This window comes from Formica exsecta, unplaced genomic scaffold (genome assembly GCF_003651465.1).
Source record: "Formica exsecta isolate Colony F162 unplaced genomic scaffold, ASM365146v1 scaffold236, whole genome shotgun sequence".
Classification (NCBI taxonomy): Eukaryota; Metazoa; Arthropoda; class Insecta; order Hymenoptera; family Formicidae; genus Formica; species Formica exsecta.
The window spans coordinates 976,240-996,993 of record NW_021849640.1 but is presented as its reverse complement, the minus strand read 5'-3'; the positions used below and the strand labels follow the sequence as shown (position 1 = coordinate 996,993).

At 34.4% G+C, this 20,754-nt stretch overlaps 1 protein-coding gene across 6 annotated transcripts in view; it reads left to right on the top strand.

The window, feature by feature from the left end:
* The window catches only part of LOC115235813 (ras-specific guanine nucleotide-releasing factor 2-like), a 54,728-nt gene extending 34,567 nt beyond the window's left edge, over positions 1–20,161 (top strand). For 2 of the 6 annotated variants that reach the window (XM_029807836.1, XM_029807837.1), the window contains 20 exons: positions 260–573; positions 1,002–1,231; positions 1,457–1,653; positions 2,312–2,437; positions 2,521–2,623; positions 5,286–5,537; positions 5,910–6,070; positions 6,297–6,679; positions 6,935–7,044; positions 7,164–7,274; positions 7,421–7,633; positions 7,877–8,056; positions 8,205–8,479; positions 8,677–8,807; positions 9,534–9,554; positions 10,529–10,904; positions 11,160–11,257; positions 11,322–11,604; positions 11,775–11,972; positions 12,228–20,161. In XM_029807836.1, coding sequence (XP_029663696.1) covers positions 260–573; positions 1,002–1,231; positions 1,457–1,653; positions 2,312–2,437; positions 2,521–2,623; positions 5,286–5,537; positions 5,910–6,070; positions 6,297–6,679; positions 6,935–7,044; positions 7,164–7,274; positions 7,421–7,633; positions 7,877–8,056; positions 8,205–8,479; positions 8,677–8,807; positions 9,534–9,554; positions 10,529–10,904; positions 11,160–11,257; positions 11,322–11,604; positions 11,775–11,972; positions 12,228–12,446 — 3,981 coding nt within the window. In that variant the 3' untranslated portion in view covers positions 12,447–20,161. The remainder of the gene's footprint in view (positions 1–259; positions 574–1,001; positions 1,232–1,456; positions 1,654–2,311; positions 2,438–2,520; positions 2,624–5,285; positions 5,538–5,909; positions 6,071–6,296; positions 6,680–6,934; positions 7,045–7,163; positions 7,275–7,420; positions 7,634–7,876; positions 8,057–8,204; positions 8,480–8,676; positions 8,808–9,533; positions 9,555–10,528; positions 10,905–11,159; positions 11,258–11,321; positions 11,605–11,774; positions 11,973–12,227) is intronic. The other 4 variants (XM_029807838.1, XM_029807840.1, XM_029807839.1 and 1 more) reach the window with 4 other exon arrangements.
* Positions 20,162–20,754: the final 593 nt, after the last annotated feature.

Sequence of the window (20,754 nt, the reverse complement as noted above, 5' to 3'; positions counted from 1 at the left end):
CGTTATTGGCCAATCCTATACATTATTTTTCTAACTTGTTTTAATTTAATAGTTAAATTAGTTATAATATATTAAAAAATTAGTGAAATTATTACATTATAAAAAATGGAAAATATTTGATATAAATATTCGTTCCATATTTAATCCAAGCTTCGTTGAGCATCCCTTTTTAATTTACTTAAGAAATACAGAAAGAGGTGTTTGTTAAGGATTATTCCCTCCATATGAGATTACGGATTTCGTTATGGTTATATTACAGTTGTGCGCCCTGAAAAAGGAGCTAAGGCCCTCCATAGCGCCGGTATTTCATACTCGACCGGGGGTTCAAAGAACTATGTCCCAAGGTACTGGAAGTTTATACAGCGGAACCCAATATTTCGGCGGTGTTCACGACGGATTCATGTACGCAGAAGTGCCCGGATTACAAGGTATCACGGAGGGCTCTATTGAAATGCAGAAAATCAAGAAAGTCCAAAGCTTTTTCAGGGGCTGGCTGTGCCGTCGACGTTGGAAACAGATCGTTGAACAATATATCAAGAGTCCACATGCCGAAAGCATGCGCAAGCGAAACAGGTAATTATCGCAATGCGCGATGACGTTTAACTTGTTCGCGGTCTTCATTTCCCGATTAATGGTTTGTCATGTTTTCACGAATTTCACGATTGTATTTTGCACGACATTAGGGAAATAACAGAGCGTGGCGAAAAAGCGACATCAAAAACTTTAAAGACATTTTAAGCGACGTAATATTTTTTACGAGAGGAAATTACGAGTGATTCGTTCGTTATACAGAATATAATTGAGAGAAATATTTTTTTGTTCTCAATAGAATTTTCGATTGTTTGATTTCCCCCTGACGTTGAAAAATTTTATTTTAATCAGAACGGCTGATATTTCTTTCATTCACGACATAATAACGACAAATCAGCGGTTATTGGTTTCATTTCATTTGAAGAATGAAACCATAGACGGTATATTAAATATATATCCTACCATTTCAGTCTGGTATTTCAAATGGTGGAGGCCGAGGAGGAGTACACGGAGCAGATGGAGGTTTTAGTAAGCTGTTTTCTGAGGCCTTTCAAGATGGCTGCCAGTTCAAAGAAACCCCCATGTAGTCACGAGGACGTGAATAGCATATTTTTGAATAGCGAGACCGTGCTGTTTCTTCACCAGATCTTCCTGAAGGGTCTTACTTCTCGTATGGAGAGCTGGCCCACTTTAGTTTTAGGTATGAATTTGAATGCGATATGAATCCATATATAAATAATGAGTTGCCTGTATCTCTACAATATATTGAGCAAGTCAAACAGCAAGTAAAAGTTTGCGATTTTGAATTTCTAGCGATTTTTCTTTTTTTTTTTTACAATATTAATTTTTACATTTTGTAAAAAGAATGTAATTTTGTGAAAAAGATTGCACACTGATCAATCACGATGTATCGAATGTGACGCAGGTGACTTGTTCGACATGCTGCTACCGATGTTATCGATATATCAAGAGTACGTGCGTAATCACCACTATAGCCTTCAAGTGTTGACTGAGTGCAAGCAATCGTCACCCCCGTTCGTAGCATTGCTCAATAGGTTGGAGAACAAGACTGCCTGCCACGGACGATCCCTGGAGATCTTTCTAACGTATCCCATGCATCAGGTAACAGTCCCATAAAATTTCCATGCGCGGATAAAATCGGCGCAATTTTCCTACACAAGATAGAGAAAGTAGTACAAACATTCCTAGAAATCTAAGTTTCGCTTTATATTACATTACTGCTGAAGGAGAAAGAGAAAAGTATAACTATTAAATTTTTTTATGTGACATTAATTTCTTTGCGTTGTTATTCCTGCAAGAAATCAAATTTTTACGCGAAAAGAAAATGAAAAATTCAAGAAATTATTTCAGTGACACAAATGCCTTTTCAGGAACAATCGATTATATGAAATAGTTCGGGAGCTTTCATGAATATTGCATAAGATCTGACGGGCTTGTAAAATGATAGGTCTCGATAGCGCGGAAAATATACATTCCATTGCGCCTTTCCGGAAATTCCGCATAACATAGGAAATTCTTTTAGAGCTCGATCGGCGGAATATAAATTTACGGTTGCTTTAAATATACATATAATGCGCGTGTTAGTTTATATATTTTTGTACGTTCTCTCTTTCTCTTTCTCTTTCAGAAAATTGATTAAAATTTGTTTGACGAGTTTTAAATCGCAACTATTCTCCTAACTATTTTCTTTCTCTTTTTTGGATTTTAGTGGAACTTAAGCAGAAGTTCCTTAATCCAGCTACTTACTTTGCTCGTTTAGATTCCAAGGTACATTATTACTTTGCACGAGTTATTGGCGCACACGCCATACGATCACGTGGAACGTAAGAGCCTTCAGAATGCCAGGCAACAGCTGGAGGATCTCTCAAGACAAATGCATGACGAGGTATTTGTCGATCGATTCTATATTAGCATGGCCTTGCATCTTAATTTTGATATTAATCCAATGTATCTTTCCTCTTTTTTCAGGTCAGCGAAACTGAGAATCTAAGGAAGAATCTAGCTGTTGAGCGGATGATCGTCGAAGGATGCGATATTTTGCTGGATGTCAATCAAGTGTTCGTACGACAGGGTAAGTCTATTAATATTCTCTCATAATCTCTTTCACAAAACTTACTCAAAGTCTCTTTTAAAATAAGCTTTTAAATCTTAAGTTTTAAATTATTTAATTCATATAGTGTAGAACACAATTTAATTTTATCAAAAAATAAAATAGTCGAAATTATTTTGTACTCTAACGTCATATATTATTATTATCTATTATATTCTATTTATCTTTGAATAGAATACAATAAATATTATACTTAGTAAACAATAGAAAAAAATTGCTTGTTTTGTTCATTAAAACATCATTTTTATATTATAAAGAAATTAAAATATTTTGAATGAAAAGATTTAGTGTATCCCATCAAAGTTGATAAAATTCAGGCTAATCAGATAACTCATGTATATTGCTTATCTTTGGCTGGGAAACTCGAATCTAGACTTGATCGCTGTCGGTAAAGCCCGACAAGCTTGCCATCGTTAGAAGTGCGGGAGGACGAAACGGAGACGCAAGTTAAAGAGCGCAAACGCGCGGTTGCATTTTCGGAATCGATGACGCGACTTGGTGGCGTCGACATATTTTCGCACTTGGTTTCGCGATCCTGCGCAATATGTTCTGCCAGGGCCGACGTACTGTTGTACTACTGCCAGAATTTTGTTAAGGAAAACGTCTTTGTTCGATTGTACGGTTGGATAACGAACACACACAATAAGCAAAATATCATGCAGTTTTAGCTACTCCAAATTTGATCGGGATAAAATAGCTTTTCTGACAGTTGCAATTTTAAATATTGAAAAATGGCTATAGTTTGATAGAAAATTCAAATATTAAAAAAATGCTGAAAATACTCAATAATAAGCAGAATTAAAACAAAACCCTAAACTGAAATTTAAATTTGAGAAATTGTATACTGTATATTGTACAGTTAAAATTATTGTTTAACAAAAAAGAAGAATATATAAATAATAAAAAAATAAACTTAAATTAATGAAATATTATATTGATTGTCCAGGATGTACTTTTGCTGAAAGCATTAAAAGATTAAGTAGTATAAGACTATTTTAAGTAGTAAAAGTCTATCATAAATCAGATCGGTAAACATCTCGATACGACCCTGGCGCCCCTCGTGCTTGGCGCCGCATCACATGGTTATCACGTAAACGTCTCTCAATCGCCAACAGCAGAGTAGTCCCTCCCGCGAACGTGATCATCCCTCTTGCCCTTTCGTCGTGACGAAAAAAATCAGCCATCACGCGACACTACGTTCCGTTCGAAGGCAATGAGCTAGAATTCGTTCGGGATCTGCCTGTGATGCGGGGGATGTTAGGCGGTTTAGCGGGACTTGGGGTCGACGAACGGACGAAAACAAGCGGCGGCCAATCCGTGTCGTTGCCATTTTGTCGATTCATCAATCCGGCGCATCTCGACGTGCATGAGGATCGCGGGAGCCTTGCGACGTGTTGCGCCAGTTCGATAATGTAGTTTCGATAGTGAGCAAAGAGGGACCAAGCAGTGTGTGTGACGCTGGTACCAGGGACCAAGGGTGATCAGACATCTAAAAGTAGCATTTCGTCCAATAATAAGTGCACGTAGACACTGGCAAAGGATCATTAAGTTCGACTGTTAAAATAAGGTATGCGCGTGGCTCACCGTTCTTGACGATGTTGGAAGGAAATTTCAATGGAAGAATTTAACAAATAAATAACAAGTTCTGCACGATCAAGCTGACTACGTCGATTAAAAAACCATAATATTGCTTTTCTCGAAAAAATATGATATAGCTTGATTATCTATAAAAATGTGAATATGCTGCATTGCATAAAAAAAAAAAAAAAAAAAAAAATGAAAACAAGGATATATATCCGAGCGGTGCCTAGATCTTCGCATCCTAGCGATCGCATATTAGTGGGCTGTCCTTTCTCACTGCGCGCTTATATTCACGGGAATTTTTTTAAATTAATTTAATTATACTCGGTCGATCTTTTTTAATTAATTTTGCAATAATTATTGCGAAAAACGCACTATGATAAAGGACTTTCCTTCTCGGTTTCACCTGCTCTACCTGCACACGAGAGGTGATACGTATATTGTATATATATATACACGTATAATTGATCAATTATTATAATTAATTACTCTTTTGAAACGAACTGTTACGTTTGTAACACACATTTTCTAAAACCTTCATAATATCGAAAACTGTCTGGCCTTATATGACTTTTTTCCCTTTGATGCATAATTAATCTACGGATTGAAATCGGTATAATCATGTTCAGATCTTGAATTATGATTCCAAAGATATTTTTTTTTTTTACAATATTACATTTACAATATTGAAAACTAAAAATAGTGAGATAATGTTGATTTTAGTCTTTATGACAACGTCACCAATAGTCTTGATGCTGTAGGCACTGTTATTACAAATATTGCATTTATCGCAATAACACGTTCGCCGTGCTATTTTTAAACGCACGTCGGCGTCGGTGGCCTCCCTTAATTGTATCGATTATTTTGAGAAAGCGCGCGCGGGTCACCGGTATCGAAGCTGTCACGCGAGATAGATGTAGCTATTTTTACCGGCACGGCCGATTATTTCCTCGGGTTTCTTCGAGGATATCAATAAGAACGACGAGATAACGCGCTGACAACGGTCACATTTAATTGTATGATTTTAATTGGCGTGTTTCAGGTACGCTCGTACAACTCGTAGACAAACCGCGCGGTGCGCGAAGCAGATTAAGCGCTACTTTTGGCAGCAAATCCTCTAGCGACAAGGAAATTTCCAGACTGTGCTTTCTCTTCTCAAATCATCTGTTGCTTACGACGCGTCAGTCCGATGACGACGGCCGCTTAAATCTGGTCCCGCAAATCGGCAAGGTACCTCTTTCCGACGCGGTGCTGATTGAAGATCCGAGCGACCAGGGTGCCGTGGATGACGATGGTAATTATTCGTTCAGTGATTTAGCTGTTAATGATCTGTCATTAATTTCCTTCAAGATCGTCTCAACAATGTACAAATTTTTTGTTTAATTAAAATTTAATATCGGGTTATTAATGGACAAAGAATACGAAAAAATTAATAAAAGATAGAAAGAGAGATACACAGTAGTAATCTTTCAAATAATCTCATGTCATAACGCAATGTCTTTCTCATTTTATGTATTATTGTTTTATATATTACAATCCAACTGTTTTATTATAAATTGTTGTCTGCGTCATGGAAAGAATTGTGAAAGTTATATCGCGAATCTCATGTCTTACTCATGAGAATTTATTCAGTGCTACTGGAGTAGCAACCGCCAACTGATTTTAGGATTGTCAGTATGTTCGATGTCAAGCGGCATTAGCGAGAGTAGCGGAAGCGGCAGCGGTGGCGCGACTTCGCAATTGCAGAATCGCGACTTCAAGATCTTACTCGATGTAAAATCCGGTGGATCGCAGGTGACCGTTCATCTCGTGGCGCCTACTATACAGGTAAGTATTATGTATTGCATACAAAACACAATTTTATCGTCATTACTGTAATATCTAAAAATACATTATAAATCAATCTTTAAAGTTGTATTTTTGCATTCAAACTGCAAAAAAAAATAGATTAAAAATTATAGAATTACAAGATTTGTTAAACGCGTTTTCGCTCCTTTCTATTATCATACAAGAGTTATAATATGATATTATGGCATAGTCGAACTTTTTATAGGAAAAAGCAGCGTGGGTCAGCGATATTAGCCAGTGCATGGACAACGTTCGCTTTAACGATCTGCTCCACGGATCGTTGTCGGACACCAGTTCCGTCACGATGCCGCAGTCCATCCGGAACGATCCGAAGCTGTTCAAGGACGACGTGGACATCAGGTTCAGTCGTACTTTGAACTCTTGCAAGATACCGCAGATCCGTTCCGCGACGCCGGAACGTCTATTGCAACGATTGACCGACCTCAGGTTTCTCAGTATCGATTTTCTCAATACATTTCTGCTGACGTACCGGGTGTTCACCGATGGTGTCACAGTATTGGAGGCCCTCAAGAAAGTTTTTTACGAAGCTGAGCCGCCTGACGCGCAAATGCCGACTGGATCCCTCATGTAAATACGATGAAGAGTGATAGAAAAATTGTTTATTTAAAATAGATTTATAATTCTGCAATTTTAAGAATTAAATACGGTAATCATAATTATGAATTACCAAATTATCAAGAAAATTAGATAACTTGCTGCACATTATAAGAGTCCTTTCATAATTATTATTATATAATTAGAATTCTTTTGTATAAAACATTTTTGGTGCTAATTATTTTTGATATATTTATGGAGATTATACGTTTTATATTTATACTCTAGGTCCTTAGATGTGTTAGGAGCAAATTCGAGCGAAATACAATTGCATTCAGAAGAACGAAGAAGAAGTAGCTTTTCACCGAGACGAACTAGTGGCGCAAGTTCTGTATCAGGTGCATTATAAGCTTCGTTAACAAGATTTAATCAACAATTGACGATATATTAAGAACAATCCAATTAGTTGCGACCTTTCAATTAATAATAGAATCTTGTGTTTTGCATATATATATAGGATACGGATCGGAAGTGAGCGATAGCCGTGATGCGAAGTCGCATAGCTCCTTTGATGCTAATACAGGTGGACATAATTCAAAAAGTTACTGGCGATCTGGTTATAAGAAGTGTAAGTATTTTTGGCACATATTAGTTTTATAATAAAACGTAATAATTTAACCGAAAAATTGTGAATTATGGAATAAAATCATCAAATAATTCATATAAAAATGATTTGGTATCGAAATGCGATTTAAAAGAATTTCTCATATTTAGTGGAAGAAGAACAACCGCTCGGACTGATTTCCGAGATGCCGATTATAAAACGTAGTCCAACGTCGCAAGCATCCAGTCCGTCTAGCGCGCAATCTCCGGTCACGCCGCGAAAAGTCAGCATTCGCGTAGATAACAAGGATGCTGAGAACAACGGATGTCACCTGACGATACCGAAAGTAATAGCAGTGTCGTCTAGCTCCGAGACACTCACAGGTATAGTTAAGAATTGATATTTAAATTTGCGAAGCTACGCACTTGAAATTTATATGTAACATATGTGTGCAACATAAAATTACATATTAACATAAAAAGTAATTAATAATTCAAATAAAATATTTAGAGACGATAATTTTTCAATACTTATAACTGTAAGGAAAAATAGGGAAGATCATAATATGGAATTTTTATTAGGTAAAATTGTAATATTGTTAATATATGAAAGACCTGGAATATAAGATGTTACAGTGATTAGTGCACCGTCCTCACCTAGTAACTTGAGCTCTGTAACGCTGGTTGGTTCGATAGAATCCGGATCTGGATCCGGATCGGATCCAAGTCCCCAAGAGGGAGGGGGTACTTACTCACGTCGTGTCTCAGAAATTGATACACCTGTCGCAATGGAAGAGGATACAAGAGGTACAGCTACTTTTACAAAGTATTAAGAATTTAGTAAGAAGAATTATTAGTAAGAAAAAAGTGCATTAATTAAAAATATGGATAAATTACACTTGGGTTTTACGAATTATTTAATTAAGATATGCGTAACACATGAAATAAATTATAGAAGTACAATTTACTTATGACGACATACCACAAACATCACACTCAGCCGAATCTGCCAAACCGGATACGCCAAGGAAAACGCCTACTTCTCCGCCGAGCAAGGAAACGAAAACGAGTAAAGAGGAGCAATCTACGCCGAGCGACGACGAAAGTGTATGCTCTTTTAAACAATTGACGCAGCAGAATCAGCAACAGCAATATCCGGAACATAGGGCATCGATCGCTTCTGCTCCATCGGGCACCACAAGGAGCGGCTCGATCTCCACCATAACTGGAGTATGTATGATAACAAAATTTGAAAATTTCTTTTCACGGATTTAGTAAATTAATTTAATCGATCTATTTTTTGAGCATTATTAAATGAACATTAAAGGTATATTAAATTTCCAAAATTGCTTTTATATTAATTTATAGCATAATTGAATTTTTCGTGTTATTTAACAAAGATCCGCAATTTTGCGATCGTTTTGCAGAATTATTGGGCAAGTAGACGATCGATGCATGAGGAGGTCTCTTCGCAGCATAGCAATTTTCAGCACGATGTTCAGCAAGTGTCCAGCAAAGCCGGTGTGGTAATAACTAGCTTCCGCCAGAGTCATCGAAGGTTCGTTTGAATATGGTTTTATTTTATCGTGTCTGCATTTTTTCGTGTCTCTTACAATTTAAAGACGTTCGTATATCGATAAAAGTTATCTCTATTTCGTTTTAGCTGAATGTTGAGTGCCACAGATGGCGACTTCTGCTTTCTAACGCATGAGAGCTTCTTCTCGATATCATGTTTCATTTATCAGATTCACAGTTAAATTCATTTTTTGGAAAAAGGAATTTAGAAAGAAATAGAAATAGTTTATAAAGCGTTTAGTATTTTTTGATAGTCTAATCCGTAAGGTAGTAGATAATTTTCTAACATAATTCCTTGTTCTGCAAAAATTTATTTTTTAAAACCCAATCTGAAAATTTCTAGCCATAATTAAGTCGTATCTATTTGTATTGAAAAAGTTGTAAATATATTGTAAATATGTTAATCATGTCCGTCTCCTGTAAAAGCCATTTTATAAATAATCTAAAATTCATTTTTATGCAATATACACTTTTTGAATAATTTGTAAATATCTTAATATCTTGATTTGTTTTACTCTTGATAGATAAAATGCTAATAATAATCATAATGCAAAAAATTATCACCCTATTTAAAATTTTTACTCCATTTTGCCCGATGAATTATATTCTTATCACCATCTTCAAGATCAAATTAAAGTGATCCCTTATATTAGGAAGATATTCCTGCTGTTTCTACTGTATTTCATGTATTGTTTTGTGTCGTTCATAGCATTGGACCTGAACCTATCTGGTAAGTGGGCTCATTTTGAAAGCGTCATTATCCACTTGTTACGTGTGGCATGGCTACAATCCTTTTTCTGCTTGCGACATCTTTAAAACAAGCTTGAAATGTCCGCCTTGTGTTTTGTCCTATTATTATTTCTATTTTTAGAAATTTTTTTCTAAACTCTTAGAGTTATTAATTCCAAAGATCACGTAATCCTCACAAGCATCGCTCTTTCTTTGCGATTTAATTATGTACATTAAACTGATGAAACACGACATCTCATTCGATCTATTTGATCGTTTATAGAATACACCCCATAGCAAACGAGTGAATGGATCAAACGAAATAGAAATAGTTTTTACCCGATAGCCGCCTTGTGTCACTTGATATACGTGCTTATAGTGCTAAATATACCAGAATTGGAATCAGTAATATAATTCCGGTGAATTCGGATTTCGATGTTATTTCTACATTTTTTTATGACATTGAAGATGCAACAAATAGCGTTCTTGTTGATGATTTGTTTAATAACTATAGCATCAAAATTTGAATTTGCCTAAATCGTCAGTTGCAATACCTATTTCCAAAACTTAATATACTTTGTACTAGCGGCACATTAGTGAAAATAGCAAATAAAAGAATTTACACTGCTGACTTGCCGATATAGTAGAATTTTTTTTTTGCGTCTCGATATGCACATTGAATATTATTAGCATAGATCATTCACGATGCGTATTGTATGATGATATAAAATATAATTAAAAAAATACAAAGACATGATAATCGCGCGCTGAATTATTTCCTGAATGTCTTGCCTTCGTTCCTTCAGCACGACAGCGTGTTTGAAATGCATCGCGAACGACTCGCAAATTAAAACGTAGAGCATAGAATGGACGCGTAGATCGTCGAGATGAAAAATAATTCGCGAATAGACTCGCAATTTTGATTTATATTTAATATGGTCGTTGATACGTTATTAAAATTGATCCTGAATTTAGGAGTAGCACGTCTACCGCGGCGACCGCATTTGCCATCGCGACCTCTGCTTCGAGCAATCCACCGGACAAAGGACCCATGAGTGACGGGAATAATCGTAACCGGGACAAAAATAGGAGGAAGGAATCGGTGATGTCGACCGCCGCGACGATGAGAGTACTGAACGTTCTGAGACATTGGGTATCCAAGCATGCCCAGGATTTCGAGATGGATCAGAAATTAAAAAATCTGACCATCGAGTTTTTGGAGGACATCAATTACAGCCCGAATCTGTTGCCGGCTGAACACAAGGCGGCCAGTCAACTGCTGAGACTAATCACCAAGGAAGAATCCGACACCAATAAAGTCGATCTAAAGAAATTATTAACTCCGCCATCAGTAAGTAACGAGAAATCATATCTTTCTCTTCCTATTCGTCCGATATTATGTCTAGCAAAAAAAAAAATATATATATATATATATCATTAAAATAATACTCTATTCATTATTTGCGAAAAATAGTATAAAAAAAATAGAAAAATAATTCTTGGAATTAAAAATTTAATTTAATATAATAATATAAAATTTAGCTTAGTAAAGCCTAGCTAGAGATAGATATACATATATTAAGATATGATTACGAATTATTTTCAGATTCAGAGTAAGGAGAGCATCGAGACGCTGTCTGCGCTCGAAATCGCGGAACAGATGACATATCTGGATTATCAGATATTCGTCTCTATCACCAGCGAGTAAGTAATTACTCGAATTACTAAATAATATCGCTGCTGTTTTAATACATAATTTAATTCTCAGGGAGTTTCTTGGACAAGCGTGGATGAAGACGGATAAGGCAACTCGGGCGCCTCATATCCTTCTTATGACGAAACGATTCAACGAGGTGTCGCAATTAGTCGTTTCCGAAATTATTCGTCGTTCCAACATGTCAGCCAGAGTTGCAGCTATCGAGAAATGGACCGCGGTTGCTGATATCAACAGGGTTTTACATAATTACAATGGCGTGCTGCAGATTTGCGCAGCGTTCACGAACAGCAGCGTGTACAGGCTGAAGAAAACCTGGGAGAAAGTTCCCAAAACGGTAATCTAATAAAATTCCTGTGTAATTACAAATTCATCTTTCAAACAAGTAAAGGCCACTGATAAATGATTAAATATATTTTCATAGTTTTTCATTATGTCGATAATAAAGCGTCATAACTAACTGATAATATAAGATCAGATTATTACTCAATTATTATTAATTTTCAGACAAAGCAGACGATAGACAGGCTACAACATATCGTCTCATCCGATGGTCGCTTCAGAAATTTGCGAGACGCTTTACATCGATGTGATCCACCTTGTATCCCTTACTTAGGAATTTACCTCACCGATCTCTCATTTATCGAGGAAGGTACTCCAAACATTACCGATGACGGTCTTTTGAATTTTTCGAAAATGCGAATGGTAAGCGATATTTTTCCAAATCACTTTTTAAGATCTTAAATTTGTTTTCAAATTTTTAATTCTTTTGAGATTAGAAACAAAAATTAATAGAAAATAAAAATAAAATAGAAATAAATATTATTAAATAGAAAAAGGATAAAAGGAAAAAATAAAAAAAAAGAATGTTTAATCTAAATTTAATTTAATGATGTTATTTAATCAATTATATCATACTATCTATATTATTGAATAAAATAATACTATGTGCATTTTCAGATCTCTCATGTAATTCGCGAGATACGGCATTTCCAGCAAACCCCCTACAAAATCGAATTAATTACTAAGGTAACCAACTATCTGTTGGACACATCGCTCCTACTGAACGAAAAAGACCTGTATCGCATGTCCTTGGAGATCGAACCCAGAACGTCCAAGTTAAGTAATTCTAGTTTAATCGGTCTGCCTCCTTCGGTCAGTCATACGTCTACGAAATGAATTTTGTCTCTCGTAAAGCAATTCAATTACATCTTTATTTTCTAATGAACGATAAAGAAATTCTGAAATTTCGAAAGGGTTAACTCTCTGTTGCAAGCGATCGATCCTTGAAGGACGATCGCAAATGCGACTCGTCGCGTTTTTCACAGCCCCGTCCATTATTTCTGTCCATTTCCGCTTATAACGTAACGTTCGACGTCCATTTCTGTTGTCATTTGTATTTTACGTTTTACAAGATATATGCGTAAGCATTAGATAAGTAAGCTTAACAATGATCTCATCGTCGCACAGAATCGGCCTCTTTATTCGCGGATGGAATCTTATCAGAATTGTTAGTAGGCGTAACAATTGCAACATAACAAAACTGATTAGGTTTCGACGAAATATTCTATGTTACTAGAATTGTTCCCTTTTCCATCTTTTAATTATTCTAATGCTGTTTTTAAGTTTTTAAGAGAGAAAGAGTCTCTCTGTCGTAATCCAAAGTTGCATGGGAGGATACTGAACAAGAAAATCGTAGATTTTAGTAAGAACATTTAGTAGTAATAAAATGTAATAATAGTACGAGTATAGAAATTCCAGAAGATTGAATACGGCGGTGTGGCTGTAAAATCTACTGATGATAACAGTACAAGAATAGTAACGAACGATGAAAGAGACTTTCTTATAATAACATGATTATAATTAATGTTCTCTCTTTCTCTCTCTCTTCTCTCTCTCTCTCTCTCCGTGTTGTTGATCCACGAGTAAGTAATTCAAAGCGCTCAGAAATGTGATCAATCCGCTATATAACGCATATTTCGAAGAATATCCCCATTTTTTACAATATAGAAGTTGTGTCGTTGACACCGATAAAATAATCTCGGCAAAAGCAACAAAAAGCTATCACTGATTTTAGTTTAATCCAGTTCAATCGAGCCAGTATTATTACGCGAGGCGTACATAAGCAGTTCAAATGAGTACCTTTAAGAAAACAGACGAGAAGCGTGAGAAGCGAATGGGATTGTATTTTGACAATCAATAGCATAAAGATATCGCTGTGTTTTCCGTTTCTAATTCTAATTGTCGCTACGAGTATCAAAACAAACAAAAAAAACTCACAAGTTAGTCAAGCATCTTTGAAACCATTTTTACGATCATCTCAATTATTATTTTCGAAAAACAATTCTATATTTTATTAATTATTATATTATATAATCTCATTTTTATTAATCAAAATTCGCATTATCAATATTTCATAATATTCATTTTTCGGTTATATATTTCAACTTTGTAAGCATTATCGTTAAACTAATATTTATAAATGCATCTTTAAAACTACAAGAATTTCCTCTGTTTGCCAGACGAGGTTAAAGTCTTGTATACACAGAGGGGGGGTACACACATATCAACTATTTAATATAATTCGAAATCAATGTCTCTCTCGCTCGCCTTTATATTTTTATTCGATATATATATATAGCAAAGTACGACCAGGTAGTCTGGAAAGAAAACTGGCATTCTCTCCGTGAAGGTGCATTAAAAGAAGGAGGCGAGAAATCTTAAGCGCAAAAAAATTTATATACATATATTATATTGTATATATATATATACACATCTCTCTACATTTTTAACTTTACGTTTATTAAAAGACTTTGGATGCGTTTCTGCATCTCTCTCAGCATATTTGACATTCCCGTAATGCGAGATGTATACGATCCGATCTGAGCCCGAATATAGAAACCATATGTCGCGTGCGGACCACACACTTATAATTAAGTGCATGATGAAAGGTTTTCTTCGAAGTGCCGCTCTTTGAAAAAGCAATGAGCAAAATCCCAACCGCTCGCATTTACATCTCCAACGTGCAAGTAGTGCAAGTAGATTTTGAGGCGACATGCCATGCGGATTGATGTTAGAACATATGTACGGCGCGTGTGTAAACAACCAGGGTTTATTCTCAAAGCATTCGGAATAAATCGTGCAGTATGATATGGCGGTTGGGTGTCTTATTCATCGAAATGATAAAACTCGATACTTATGTCTTTTCGCGATTCCTTATATCATTGCCTTTACGCCTGCGCCGCTCGAGGACGACATGCGACCAATTAATTGTAAATATATCGAACTTCCCCTCTCGTTACTCTTATCAAATTATCGTTAAAAGTCGATGCGACTATAATCTCCGGGTGTGATCCGCAGATCATGTGTGCATCTTATGTTTCCGGAAAATATCGCTTATGGTTTGCACACTCATTCTCATTTTTCAGTGTATGTGATACTATTATCTATTATAGACGTAGAATACCCGAAAACGAGAGTAATTCTCAATTTGCATGATTAATCCATCCCTTAATAATTTCGCGCTAAATTAGATTGACTAATATAAATTTAAATAAAATAATATTTTTCTTTTATCGCAATATTCTTAGATTGTTAAATAGTCTAAGAACGGGTTAATCGTGCGAATTGCGACTTACTTACAGAATCCATCAATGTTTTAACTGACGTAATTAAACGCATGTTGCGCAAGCAACGTTAAACGTTCGTTGTAACAGCGAAAATTATTCCAGAATCTTGTGTTCATGTGTAGATTCTTTTGATAACTACAAAGCGTCCAATGAGGAGACATGTATTCCCTATTGAAAGTTCAAAGGTACGGTAGGAAGAAGAGAAAGGTAGAGAAACAGAATTCGCGAATCCGAATGTTTGCGGATAATTTTACAATTAGACGGAGCATATCACTGTCACAATCAATATCGTAATAATTATTAATGCCCTTTAGGATCCAAGTATTTCTGCGTGTATTCGCTCAAGCGATTATAAATTTCGAGATGCATGTGATACTTTTCGATACAGATCGATGGCTCTCTCTGATCTCATTCGATCATAAAATCACATTTAAAATGCATTATGGAAAAATTCGTGCAATTTAAATTATTTCACGTAATTATATGTTTCGGGACGAGTTTCTTCGAATTTATATGCTTATAACTATATAAATTCGAAAAATACCTGGCTCTTCAAAACTCATCGTTCTTTCGACATGACATCGATATAACATAATTATATTTGAAATATTAAAATTTGCAATTCACATTCTCGCGATTTTATCCCGACCGCGCATTGTCGCTGTCCTCTCTGTGATTTTAATGCCAGTTCCTCTTACGACTGCTTTCTTGCATCGTCGCGAACGATCCAAGCCAAGAGTGAGGAACGCAAAGCCCCTTCTACTGAACAAAATGGCCCGTAGAACGGATATATCTACAGCAGTCATATTATGGTTCAGTAAAATAAAAATATTAGAGACGGATGTTAGTGATTTTTAATATATGAATTATAATAACTAATTACATTTTTTGTTTACGACATATGTTATATCTGAAAAAATTTAATAAATTTTTAAAAATTATTTTGTTAAATTAGAGAGAGTTATTTTATATCAAGAGACAGTAATTTTAATGAATTTTTAAAACAATTTCAAATTTTAAATTAGATTTGTATTCTAATTTTATTGAATGTTGATGTAATTTACAAGATAGCTTCTAAAATTATTGGTCATTTGAAGAGATTGTCCATCTCTTATCAAAGTCTTGTGCCAATGTGAGAGAAGATTACGTGATAAGTTAGAGTCGACTGGATCGGCAATTTTTATTAGAGCAACTCTAATTAACAATTCCATGTCCTTTTTCAAATCATAGTCCGAATTATGATAGCGTTAAAGAACAAATATTAAGATTATGAATAGCGTTAGCAGATGCCAATGCAACCAACTCTGAGAAGTCTTATGTTTGAAAGATCTGTTAAATTCAGAATACTTCAACGTGTATTCGATTGCCGTAAATAATATCGTATTGCATAATTATCTAAGCGTTTGCGAGCTAGCATTTCTCTTTTCTTCGTCTTCTACTTGCTTGCTCGCAAGACATCACAAAGCTCTATCGTATAACATGGAAGAATATTTTCTAATTCTAGGGTGTGTACAAAGTTATAAGATTACGATCGGCTAACATTTTCTATAAATTGTTATTATGACAATTCTTGGTCATTCTTCAAATATAATCCAATTGGCCATTATATACATGCAACAATTTATTCTTTTTTTTCACGAAATTATTTCGCGACTTGTTTCGCGAAATTCTCATATATTAATGTTATTAAAATATATAATTAAAAAATATCCTTGTTATTATAAAGAAATTTTTATGTAACGATTTAAAAATAACTTGCTGATTTAATTATCAGATTACACATGATTAATATTATTTAATTGTAATTACTAATGTGTTATCATGCAATTAAACAAACACTTCTTTCTCACACATCGTTTTTTTTTTTTTTTTTTGTCAAAGTGCCAAGAAAGTTGCTAATTCTTCTATTTCGGCAATCGTGCTCCAAGTACCTTCAAGCATTCTGAATGATCCCTTTGAGAGATAAAAGTTGCGGATTTCATTAGCGCGCTTTCGCACATACATATATACGTATTTACGTGGCGTACTGTGACACTCACGTGAGCGCTATAATAGATATCGATATGTGTCACGCACACTTCCTTGTATATAATTCTAGTTACATATTGAACATGCGTTGCACTAGGCAGCCATTATTGTTGTTGATAGATCTCGCTATACGGAGGATGATGATTATCGATCGACTTGATTACTATTAATGTAATAAAACACGCAGATGTAACATTGCATTATCGCATACATACAACTAAGATATGTCATTTTATTGTATCCAGCTAACGATGAGAGTGAGATATTAAGATCTCCGTTCTCGGAATCACAGTGTAAAGACGCGGTACTCACCAGTACCTATTTATGATAATTTTGTGCCATTTCATCGCGTTAATGAAGCACGCAGCACGATATTCTCTTATCTACCACTGTACTTTTAAGCTATCGAGAAATAAGTTATAATCATAAGACAACAGCTTATCGAATAGCGTCTTCATCGAGACTTTCGTTTTAACCATAAAAAGATACAGCAGAATTGACACTCATAATTGCCGACAATTCTCTAGAGTCTGCTTACTTTTCATGCAGATGAAAATTCTCGAATAATGAAATTTCGTTAACCAGTGGCTGATCCAAACAAAACTCTTGAATTTTTGTTTCACCGCAATCTAGTTTTGCGTCGCGATTTATAATGCAAAAAACAACGGTTGATTCACATTTGATGAAAGCTGCTTTACATAGGAACGGCTAAACGCGTTTATCTTATTTGCATATAATTGCAAAAACTACATTAATAATTGAAGGCATGATTTGGCGTTGAAAATAGAAATTTTGGCTCTTACAATTCTGCACAAATATTCTAAAGAAGACACGCGAGAAATATCCGGATAAAGAATTGCTTCAAAATTATCAATTTAGAAAACAAATCGCAGTCTTTGTAAAATACAAACATTAATCTGAACATAGAATTAGTCGAGCTAACAATAAGCATTAAAGTAATACGCAAAAAGCATTTATTGTACTTTAGTCACACGATTTATGATCTTTCAACTTCCGTAAATGTAATTGTCGTTATAAACACTAGGATATAATCATTACGACTAATTGTGGGTACTGTAAGGTACCGTCTTAACCAAAGTTACCTCATTCCTTAATATCGATGCGGCACTATATATATAATTGTTGTTCTTGTGTTGTTAGCTTCTTCTCGATTAAAATTATCTCGCGATGAGAACTAACCAATTCGAATCGCCAATTGCGATAGCACACAGTTAAAATGTTTTACAAATATATTATTCATATCTTTTAATACGCGATAAGATCTATATTTTCTTTCGCAAGACTCTAAAAAGGTAAAAGAATTTACTCATCGATAAACGTAAGCGTAATACAGAAGAGAATAAGACTTATGACAATTTTCCACAATGATTTTTCTATTATGCACAAATTGATGATGGAAATGCAAACGCAAAGTCGAGTACATTAATCTTACAGAAATCTCTTAATTTTGCTATTTCACCAAAAATATTTTAATTATTAATAATAATATTCAGCAATTTGTTTAAAATTCTTTGTAATCAATTAAAAAGTTATTTTTTAGAGATATCTCTTAAAGATATTTTTTAGAAAACTTTGAGAAATCACGCATCCTCGCACACGCGAATAAAACCGTGAGTCTTGAAACACTCTGTATTATGTGCACATATATACCTTGTAGGATTCTTTTTTTGTTTATTTCCGATTGTACGGGTTAAGTGCTTAGGAAAGCTTAGAGAGATTCACGATAGAAAGGATTTTCGGTAGGGAAATACCGCAAGAGTAAAAAGTTTTCTCCTTTTATTTTTTGAGTAGCACTTAAAGTAGATGCGCACGAGTATTGTTAAAAGAGAAAACGTAGGACTTTAAAATCCGTGATTCCCCTTGTTTTCCCATTTTAAAGCTTTCTAGTCATAACTTCTTAAAAAAACATCTTGATATCTGCGGTATTTCACTTTGCAAACTTTCTTACTTTTCTTGATATTCCAACGATATAATTAAACAATAGATACAAATTATTTTAAAAAATATATTTAATAAGATAAAAAGTTTTTCCTGGAAATTTATATTTACTTTTTTTAAAGAGAAAATAGTAATTACTTGAGATCTTCTGATTTCCCTCCGCAAAGTTTCAAATTCTTGGACATTCAAAAGCAAAAGATTAAAAATACAATTTAAATTTTTACACTTTTAATAGCTCGAATTTTTCTTTTCTGTTTTTCTTGCGCGCGACTGTGCGAATTTATTTCCGATTCTCCTAATTGAAATCTTTATATAGAAGAATGCTTGGTTTCTCTTTTCTGATTAACAATTATCGCTAATCTGTTGAAGAAAATATCGTCATTATCGTGTAAGTGGCTATGTAAAGTGAGCGTGTATGGATAAAATTGCGTGTTGACGTGTATTTGTAAGTGTGCAATGTGATGTTCCTTTGACTAAAGTAAGCCGAATACTAATCGATCACAAATCATCAGCTGGTTGTGAGTAAATGTTAACTAAGTATCAGTCATACTAATGTAGAGATTCAAGTGCGCGGCGATGACTGTTGAATAAGCTTGATTTTTGCAAATGTAGATTATGCTAATTATTATAACTCTTCAAGATGATCTGTCGATGAGTGTTTGCTCTTAAATATTGTACATAAGTCTCTCGACATTTTATGTAGTTAAAGCCAGATTATGTATTGAACTTTACACGAAATATCGTATGAAACAAAATTGTAAAAAAAAAAAAATCAATTTTGCGCAACAGCAACGTTCGCCACTTCCTCAATACCTTTTTGACATATAGTGTAAGTAATTATTATAATGACTATATTATTGCTAATCTTGTTCGGACAGAATCAAAAAGTCATTATTAAATCAAAGAAGAAAATAACAATATCATAAATAGCACGAAAGTTGAAACCTTAGCTGTTATAAATATAATATAATAAATAAAAACTAAAATATATAAAAATATATGTAATATATATACATATTATATATTATATATATGTATATATATAAAATTTCGCTGTTGTCTTTAATTCTCAATCAGGATTTTAATGTTGTACATGTTTATAAGCCATTGATAAGCTAAATAGTTGATAATTTCGTTGTTCACAAGAAAGAGAGAGAGTAAAAAGGAAGGCTAATCTCTATTCTTGAATATTATACAGTAATCGTTAAAGCTGTCCATTGTCTATCAAATATTTTATATCTTCGATCTGTATACATTAAATAGAAAATATTCTTCTGTATACTTCTCTTGTATTTCTTATTACCTTATTTCTTATTATTTACATCCACAGATGGTATATATCCTATTTTTCCAAACATATAATATTTAATAAATTATTTAAAAAATATTTATATTTTCATAAGAGCGTTCCTCTTTTTAATATAAAAAAATTATACATATATACATATTCTTTTTTGGAGCATTGCCCAACATATTGACGTACACGCATGCATACATGTCATAAATTTACCTTTTTCCTTTATATATGAATTGAATTTCCATAAATATTTTATTTGTTAGTACAATGATGTACCAATATTTCATCATGGAAATATCTTTGGGAAGAGAAATAATGAATCTCAAATAATAGCAGTCTTAAAATCGAGTAACGCAGCCGCAAAGTGTCATATTTCATCCGGATTGCCAGTGCTTTGGAACAAATTGCTACTTTGCTTACCGAATGTGCGGCGTAATCCGGCGTGTAATTGCGGCGACTAAGTGGATAACGAACCAAGAACCGTAACACTTAATTATCACAGCTGAACACGCGATATTGCAAAGTGGACCGTACACGGGACACTCGACTGCCATTAAACCGTGGTAAGCCCGCT